The sequence below is a fragment of the Acomys minous genome (assembly GCF_964271855.1).
Source record: "Acomys minous genome assembly, chromosome: 2".
NCBI lineage: Eukaryota > Metazoa > Chordata > Mammalia > Rodentia > Muridae > Acomys > Acomys minous.
In genome coordinates this window covers 87,283,433-87,293,079 of record NC_140484.1, presented here as the reverse complement: position 1 = coordinate 87,293,079, position 9,647 = coordinate 87,283,433, and the positions used below count along the sequence as shown (strand labels likewise).

The window sequence follows — 9,647 nt, the reverse complement described above, 5'->3', positions numbered from 1 at the left end:
TAGCTTGTATGTATACTTAAAAGAAGAAAGAGGCAGTCCTTGGGCAGCACCTGAGGGTGAGAAACCACAAGTGGCGGGTGTCCAGCTAAAGGAGCAGAGCACCTGTAGAAGGTTTTGCTTTTGCACAGTGCGCGATACAAGTATCTGCAGCTGTCCGCAGAGAGGCAGGAGTTGACACACGGGAACAGAATAGGGTATGGGCTCTGCCAACAATGCAGGTGTGTTCTACCAATGTTAGTGTCACACTCACACTCCTCAGTGACTCTACAGTGACAAGTGGCAGTCAAGACACCGAGAACAGCAGGTATGAGAAACTTCCTTTATTTCTTCTAAACAGTTGAAAATAAGCAATTCTTATATTTCTCACGTGTAAGATTTTTAAACTCTTAAAAAAATGCATTTTCTTCTTTTCAAAGCACATGCCATCTTTAAAAAAATTCTCAGCAATATACATTTGCACCCAAGGAATACCTGCAGCATCATTGTCGCTTGACAACGCGCTGCACTAACCCACCGACTCCTGCAGATGTGCCTTCTACTTGGGGACTCAGAGCACAGGCTTCAGTGCAACACTTATTTCCGTAGGAAACACAGGACCAGTGGTGTCTTCGACAACTGTTTCCTGATGGCTGAGCAACATCCTCTCTCGGCCTTATTTAAAACTCTCTTGAATGTAAGGGACAACTAGAATTCAGTAACATTTGAGGATCCCAGTGTGGGATGGAGGAGGAATACTTAGGGCTACCCTGTGTCATAAACTTAGGGGAAAAACTCACCCAGAAAACAAAACCAAAAAACCCTCAGATTTTATCAATGCACCCTTTTAAGTATTTTTTAAATTATTTTTTCTTTTAAAAATTGAAAGCAGCTTAACGTGAATGAAAAGCAGTTCCTGAGTAACTGCAGTAAACAGTCTTTAAATACATTTACATACACATATATTTGCAACTTAGCTCATTTTGGTTCTGCCTTAGTTTACCTCCCTAGAGTTAGGTGAATCCGTCCCTTCTTTCAGTTCTCATGTGCAAGTACAACAGCATCAGCTCTGAGAGTTGGCATGCAGCAGATGTTTCCTCGGTGTGAGTATCTGCCCGTCCTCAGCCAGGTTTCCAGAGTCACTGCAGGTCAGTTTTTTCAACCCACAAAACCTGTGAGCACCGCGAATGCTTCACGTCTTCTTCATTAGGCGCCGTGATTGCCAGGAGTGGAGCTTGCTATAGGCTGTCTGCAGCATCTCCTCTATGTGACTTACCAGCTGAGAGACACAGAGACACTGCAGTGAGTACAGTCAGGGAAGCTGAGGCTTCACATCCAAACCGGGCACACACATCTGAGCCAATGAGGCCTAGTACAAGCCCTCAAGCAAAGGCGCAACCACACAAAACAGGTGGTGGGCAGAGTGCAGGGTCTGGACAGTCAACCTGCTCTACCTGGTCGTGACACTGCTGTCTGGCCAATAACCAGTACCAGGATGTGAAAGCTCTTACTGCCGCCTGCTTCTTTTGTGCAATGAGAACCATGCCAAGTTGACTTCTCAATTTACACACTGGTCAGCTAAAGAAGACCAGAATGGCAGTACCAACACATCTTATGATACACTTACTGTGGAACACTCAGTCTGGCTTTGAACTTTTGGCAGTCACCCCGCCTCTGTCTGAGTGCTAGGACCACAGGCACACACTGTCATACTTGACTCAACATTAAACTTTATACTACTTTGAAGAATTATATTTTCATGGGCTTAGCACCAAACCAAGTCAAAGGACTACACTAACACTTGAGGTTAGAAACCTTGGAATGTGTTTCCTTACAGGTGTGTGAGTGTTTACGTGGTTAGAAGTAAATTCTTTTAAGCTTATCAATCTGGAAGGAGAAGGATGAACCAGGGGGAGGGGAAGTCCTAAATCCTTTTTAGCAGGTCAGTGGTTTTGATTTAGAACAGAAATTTAAGTGTGTCCCAATCCCAACTGAATGTGCAAGGCAGAAGCAGAGCAGATTCAATCTTCAGCAACCTCCACCCAGTCCCTTTTTCAGGGAAGGAGGGTGTGCCATTCTTTGTATGGAAAACCAACAGACAGCAGTGGCTTTATGTAGCACCAGTGAGATGCACTCCATCTTACTCTATGGCTACACATGGCACAGCGCTGCAAACACAATCACTGGGGGAGCAGAGGGCAGAGAACCTGCTCTGAAGAGACACCCAAGGCTCACTGAGGAAATCCTAAGTGAAGATGTTCCAGCTTTTAGATTTCTCAAAACCCCCTTTCTTATCATCTTGTCACTGCAATGCTGGATGCCATGCTTGTAAATGCTTTCTTACCAAGTCAGTATCTCTTGAAGGAATCTCCTCAATGTTTGCTCTAGCTTTGCTTGGAAACTATACTAAAGACCTGTGTGGAGCAGCAATCTCTGGCCTTATTTACTGCTGCAAAGCACCATCCAGGGAGAGCTCAGCCTCCTGTCATTAACAATTTGCCTGTCCTTCACCGCCAAGTTTGTGGATGCTACACAGTTTTTCCAAATTAGTAACAGACTTTTTAGGACTATATACTTGATCACTCTATCAAGAAAAACAAGGAGGGCTAGAAATGGCATTTGGGGCCGAGCCAAACAATCGAAGTTTGACCCTTAAATCCCACTTGGTTTGGAGGAAGAACTGACTCCTATGAGCTGTCTTCTGAGTGTGGCATACACATACTGTCATCTTGCCTCAACACACTACGTAAAATAAAACAAAGGGAAAAAAAAAAAACAAAAAACACTGGGATGGTTCTTTTTGTTTTTTTGAGACAGAGTTTCTCTGTATAGACCAGGCTGTCCTGGAACTCGCTCTATAGACCAGGCTGGCTTCTAACTCAAGAGAGATCCCACTGCCTCCCCACGTGCTGTGATTACAGCCACGTGCCACTGCACTGGGTTTGGGATGATTCTTATAAAAGCTGGTAGGAAGGCACTGGTGCGCAGCTGGATAAGGCACTCAGGATAGTTTCACTAACTGGGAAATACTTTTTTTTTTTTTTTTGAGACAGGGTCTCACAATGTAGTTTTGGCTAGTGTAGTAAGAATTTTGGAATCACCAGATGTGGCAGCACACGCCTGTAATCCCAGCACTCAGGAGGCAGAAGCAGGTGGATCGCTCTGAGTTCCAGGCTAGCCTGGTCTACAAAGTGAGTCCAGGACAGCCAGGATTACAAGAGAAACTCTTGTCTCAAAACAAAACAAAAACAACAAACAAGAAACAAAACCAAAAAACAACAACAACAACAACAAAAAAACTAAAACCAAAAAACCAAGAAATATTGTAAGGATATGTTTTTGTTTTAATCCCAGGTGTGGGGATATGGGCCGCTTCAAAGCAGCTGACCATGATTTACCTCGTGTTCTAGCAGAGGTGTGGTTTTGCCAGCTGCAGACAGTTTCTGCAAATTGTGTGACCTTTGGAACTTGGGGGACTTTATTTAGAGGGTTCGAGAGGCCGGATGGGTACTTGTTGGTTGTTCAAGGGGGATGCTAGTCATGCTCAAAGAAGAAACAAGAAGAAATTACTAGATTCAAGGACCCCTCTCTCTCTTCTTTCCCTCTTTTTCTATCTAGTGCCAGGGGGTGAAAATGGGGGGATAAAGGGTGGGAAAAAGAAGAACCCACAGAGAAGCAAAGGCCAGCTACAGGATAGTTTAAGTCCAGTATTTTATATATTGTTTTGAATGCAAGATACATTTTAAAATTAAAGACAGTATACCGTGTAAAGAAAAGAACAATGCAATGATATATGAAAGCAAAGTTAATTTCATCATTCAATACAAAGAGTCAGAAAACCAGGACTTACGTTTGTGCTTAAATACTGCCTCCGAATCTTTTCTTGGAATGGGCAGAGCTTTGTAACTTGAAACCGTTCCAAATTACTCTTCATTTTCACTACCTAAAAAAGAGAAACAACAAATTATGGAGAAATTGCAAAGAACCTGTAGGAACCAAGAGAAAAATATTATCTTTTTAAGAAAGTATCCTTTGTTAAAGAAAAACATGTATTTCATTACTTACCAATTATCTTTAACAAAGCTTATAATTCAGATCCTACACAATCGTGTGAGCATCAACGTTTGCAAAGAAGCAGTTCATATTATTTTAATGGAACAGCTTCTATTTAGTAAATACTTGTCTCACTGTTTTAGTCATGTGAGCATAAACATACGCAAAGAATCAGATCATACTATTTAAAAATTTCTCATTTAATATGAACATACATCTTTTATTCAGTAAATGCTTGTCTCAGTCACTGTTTTTCTTTTTTTCTCTTTTTTTCGAGACAGGGTTTTTCTGTCCTGGACTCGCTTTGTAGACCAGGCTGGCCTCAAACTCACAGCAATCCATGCCTCTGCCGCCCTGCCACCCTCCCAGCGTTAGGATTAAAGGTGTCTGCCACCACGCCTGGCCACCAGTCACTGTTTTTTTCCCCCAGTCAGTTTTTAAAAGAAAGGGCCACACAATGTTTGATGTATGAACAAGTCATATGTTTTCTCAGCCAACTCTCTTTTGGTAGATATTAGAGCCTTTTCTACTTTTTTTTAAGTCTTACATGGTGGTATAGGAACATTTCTCTAGCTAAATGTTTATACATTTTCATTTCCTTGATGTGAAAGTTTATTTTTATCTTTAACAGCTCTAAAACTGTATTTCTATGCATATGAGTGTTTTGCCTGCATGTATGACTGTGCACTGTGTGTGTGCCTGGTACTCTATCTACTAGAACTGAAGGGATAGAATAGCTGTTGGCATCTCGAGCACCAACTTTAAGGCATTGTTTGTTTGCTTTTTCCAAGACAAAGTTTCTCTGTGTAGCCCTTGGCTGTCCTGGAATTCACTCTGTAGACCAGGCTGGCCTTGAATTCAGAGATCTGTCTGCCTCTGCCCTCCAAGTGCTGGGATTAAAGGCATGCACCACCACTGCCTGGCGCTTTAAGGCACAAATCTGAACAAATTCTAAGTCAAAGAATGTTTATAATTGTGGAAAACAGACTCTCCTTTTAGCAACTCAGCATTAGTGATGATTTTGAGTGTTATATTGATTTAGTAAGTTATTGGGTAAAAGTGTTCTTTAACTGCAATTTGAGTGAGTTGGAGCTACCTGGGTCCACTCTGCCTCCACGACAGGGGATCAAACCCAGGATCTTGCACTGCTACTGAGCAAAGCCATCAGCCCTCTTATCTGCCCATTCACTTTGGTGGTGCAGGGAATCAATTCGGGGCTTTGCAAGGGCTATGTGTTCAGCCTTTTTTGTTCTTATTTAGTTTTAATATGCAGATTTAAAAAAATAGGGTTTTTGGCGCACGCCTTTAATCCCAGCACTCGGGAAGCAGAGGCAGGTGGATCGCTGTGAGTTCGAGGCCAGCCGAGTCTACAAAGCGAGTCCAGGACAGCCAAGGCTACAGAGAGACCCTGTCTCGAAAAACAAAAACAAAACAAAACAAACAAACAAACAAACAAAAAAAGGTTTTATTATGTAATTCTGGATGGCTTTAACTTCCTATGTAGACGAGGCTCTCTTCAAATTCAGAGTTCTGGGATTAAAGGCATACATCACCCTTCTCAAGATTTTATCTGAATGCTTGTATCATGCCTGGCTGTCACTTGTGTCCTCTAGGGTACTGCTTGTTAGCTTTTCTGCCTGTTGTTATACAAATTAATTAAATTTCAGATATGATCTCATTGTGAAGCTTTGGCTGGCCTGGAATTCATTGCCTGCCTCAGCTTCCCAAGTGCTGTGATTAAAGGAGTGCACGATCCCACCTGACCCTTCTACCTACGGCTTTTATTTTTTTTTTTTTGAGACAGGGTCTCTCTGTGTAGCCCTGGCTGTCCTGGACTTGCTTTGTAGACCAGGCTGGCCTTGAACTCACAGTGATCTGCCTGCCTCTGCCTCCTGAATGCTGGGATTAAAGGTGTGCATTACCATGTCCGGCTGCCCACTGTTTCTTAAAAAACATTTTGTCTTCCTTCCTTTCTTCATCTGCTGACTGGGCCCTTGCCTTCGCGTGTTCTAAGCAAGTGCTCTACCACCTAGCTTCACCACCTGTCCTGTCTTTTCCTTAATGTTTGCTTGAAGAGCAGTTTATATAGGAAAGTTAGTATTACTACTGATGCTACAAATATTTTTTGTTAATGACCCTTAATAGGCTACAGAAGTTTTTATTTTAAACATTTAATGTGGGGGCTTGGCATGCAACTTGATGGTAAAGCACTTAAGGATGCATGAGTCTCTGGGGTTAACCCTAGCAGTACAAAAAAAGGAAAAACACAGCGCTGCTTGTTGTCAGTCTTTAAATTTGAGACAGGGTTTCTCTGTGTAGTCCTGGCTGTCCTGGACCTCAGAGATCTGTCTGCCTCTGCCTCCCAGGTGCTTGGATTATAGGCGTGCTTTTGATCAATAACAAATGTATTGAACAAACAGTGACCTGTACTGAGTCTCTGTTTTCCAATTATTTATGGTCTAGAGGTAAGGTGTTCTAAATTGTATGCTCAGTTTCCTAATCTATGAAATGGGTATTATGATCAATACCTTCTCCATAAAGACACAGTGAGGCTTAAATGACGTATGAATACCTAACAGCTATATTAAACTGGCACATGGTAATGCATGTTTACCTCTCAGTCATTACCACAGTAGCTGGCGTATTTAGAATCATTTCTAACCTTTTCTTCTAGGAATGGTGTATTAACAGGAAAGCAAGACCAGAAATGTCGCAGAAGTTCTCCAACAGCCACATACAAGTGTTTCAATTCAGACTGAATATCGGTTGGCACCATCTCTGCAAAAGAAAGAAGAGGGCCCTAGGGCAACAGGTACCCCTACAGTCCTAAAAAGTGGCTACTCCAGGTGCTGAGCACGCACAGCACACAGGAAGTCCATGTTACCAACTCTCAAATCCATGCCCACACACCCACAAACTGTCAGCAAAATATCCCAACTCTTTACAGTGCTGGTGTCTCAGTGAATGAGAGTTACCACCAAGCCTGAGTAACTGAGCTTGGGACCTGCCTTGTGGAGAGAACTGACTCTTGTAAGCTTTTCTCTGGCTTCCACATGTGCCATGGCCCTCTGACAACTTCCCCAGACCCAATAAAGAAATTTAATAATTGAGAAAGAAAGAAAAGACAATGCAGCACAGCCTCAGCATTTTTTATTTTTTTGAGGCAGGATTTCTCTGTGTAGCTTTGACTATCCTGGACTAACTTTGTACACAGGCAGGCCTCGAACTCACAGCGATCCATCTGTCTCTGCTTCCCAAGTGCTGGGATTAAAGGTGTGTGCCACCACTGCTCGGTTGCCTTAGCATTTCTTTAAGCAAAGAGAGAAAGGAAGAAGGTGGCCCACCACGTACGATTTACGGCTTGCTGTGCCCCTCCCTGCATAAGTGCTCCTCCAGGTGACAGGGCTGTGATGGCGCTACTAGCAGCACTGCTTGAGAGAACCTGAAAAAAATGGATCAGGAATTGACTTAGCTCCCTCCAGGCATCTGTCTTTTAAGATTCATTACTTATACAGTATTCCACCTGCAGGCCAGCAGAGGGCACCAGGTCTCAGTATAGATGGCTGTGAGCCACCATGTGGGTGTTGGGACTTGAACTCAGGACCTTTGGAAGAGCAGGCAATGCTCTTAACATATAAGCCATCTCTCCACCATGGCAACTGTCTTTCTCTTTCTTTTTAGTTTTCTGAGACAGGGTTTCTTTGTATAGCCTTGGCTGTCCTAGACTCACTTTGGAGACCAGGCTGGCCTCGAACCCATAGCAATCTGCCTGCTTCTGCCTCCCGAGTGCTGGGATTAAAGGCTTGTGCCACCATGCCTGGCTGAAAAAAAATTTTTTTAATACTACATTATGTGTGTATCTGTGTAAGTGAATGCCATATGTGTGCGGGCGCCTTTGGTATCCAGAAAAGGGTATCATATCCTTTGGAGCTGAGTTACAAATGGCTGTGAGCTACCAACTGTAGGTTGAGAGTCAAATGTGAGTCCTTTTAAACAAGCATAGCACATATTATTACTAGCCTCTGAACCACTTAACTATCTTTCTGCCTCCCATAAATTTGCTTTTAGAGGTTTTAGTTTCCTACAGTCAACTATGGTCTAACAATATTAAAGGCATGCACCGCCTTGCCCAGTGGTACTTCAGTGTGCAAAGGTGCCTACTGGCAAGCTTGACCACCTAAGTTCAAGCCCTGGGACCCACATGGTAGAAAGACTGACTCCAGGCTGTCATGTATGCTTGGAGTTATATAACTGCTTTGGCTCTCTGTTTCCTAATCTATAGGTCCTCGTTTTACAGACACATTCACTTATGTACAGCTCCTAGTACACTAGACATTCTCATGAAAATGACTTCCTGTAGCTCCGTATAAAAACACATAAACAAATGTTCAATTACACAGTTTAGTTGGCTTGCTTATAACCTGAGGTAGCAGCTACAAGAACTCTGGCCTTTAAACAGTCAAAGCTGCCGGGTGGTGGTGGTGCACGCCTTTAATCCCAGCACTCGGGAGGCAGAGGCAGGGGGATCTCTGTAAATTTGAGGCCAGCCTGGTCTAAACAGAGAGTTCCAGGACAGCCAGAGCTTTTACACAGAGAAACCCTGTCTCAAAAAACAAAAACAAAACAGTAAAAGTCACCTACCTGAGTTAACTTGGGTGTATAAGCTTCCATTTCTTGTCTAATACTTTGAAAAGAATTAATAATATCCTGACTTGTAGCATACTGTAGTGACTGAATTGGAGTAGGACCATGATAATACCTGAAAATTAGCACAGGAAAAGTAATCAATTATACAGAGTAAAAGGTGTTCAACATCTTTCAAATATTTTAGCACTAACAAAACATTCCCTTACAACAAAAAATGACAGCACACTTTAAAATTTAAAGTGATTTAATTTCCTTTTTAGAAGTTTCAGCTTTACTCTTTTTGGTTATCTGTATGTTATGTGGTGGAGGGCCAGGTATGTTATGTGCATGTGCGTGCAGGTGCCTGTAGAGGCCAGATGTCTCGAGCTGGAGTTACAAGTAATGATGAGCCATTTGTTATGGGTGCTGGAAATAGAACTGGGGTCCTGTGGGAGAGGACATGAGTTCTTTAGCACTGAGCTATCTGCTCTGGCCTTTATAATCCTCCCCCCCCCACCCCCCCAAGACAGGGTTTCCTTTTCTTTTTTATTCACATGTTTTTTTCTCTGTCTTCATGCACACTAGAAAAGGGCATCAGATCACAGATGGTTGTGAGCCACCATGTGGCTTCTGGGAATTGAACTTAGGACCTCTGGAAGAACAGTCAAATGCTCTTAACCACTGAGCCATCTCTCCAGCCTCAGCCCTTTTAATTTCTCTAAAAAAGCAGTGAGAGAGAGAGAGAGAAAAAAAAATCCAACCCCTGAGCCTATGAGCCGTCTCTGAAAGACACTTGAGCTGGGTCCCAAGTGGAAGGAGGAAACTAATCCCAAGCAGTCCCGACCTCCACACTTGCTGTGACACATGCACACCTACTGTGTAATAAAAATTAAGAGTTTTCTTGACTTTAATTACTTAGGATGAAGTACAGGTATGTATGAAGTTAAAATGTTTTTTTGTCTTTTCTTTCCAATGTAAAGATTCACTTTATG

General features: G+C 42.8%; 1 protein-coding gene across 3 annotated transcripts in view; it reads right to left on the bottom strand.

The window, feature by feature from the left end:
* Nucleotides 1-305: 305 nt before the first annotated feature.
* Nucleotides 306-9,647, bottom strand: part of GTF2H1 (general transcription factor IIH subunit 1) — a 30,130-nt gene continuing 20,788 nt past the window's right edge. For all 3 annotated transcript variants that reach the window (XM_084773934.1, XM_084773935.1, XM_084773933.1), the window contains exons 11-15: nucleotides 8,671-8,788; nucleotides 7,381-7,471; nucleotides 6,692-6,807; nucleotides 3,827-3,919; nucleotides 306-1,255 (exon numbers count right to left, since the gene is read on the bottom strand). In XM_084773934.1, the coding sequence (XP_084630060.1) occupies nucleotides 1,169-1,255; nucleotides 3,827-3,919; nucleotides 6,692-6,807; nucleotides 7,381-7,471; nucleotides 8,671-8,788 (505 nt within the window). In that variant the 3' untranslated portion in view covers nucleotides 306-1,168. The remainder of the gene's footprint in view (nucleotides 1,256-3,826; nucleotides 3,920-6,691; nucleotides 6,808-7,380; nucleotides 7,472-8,670; nucleotides 8,789-9,647) is intronic.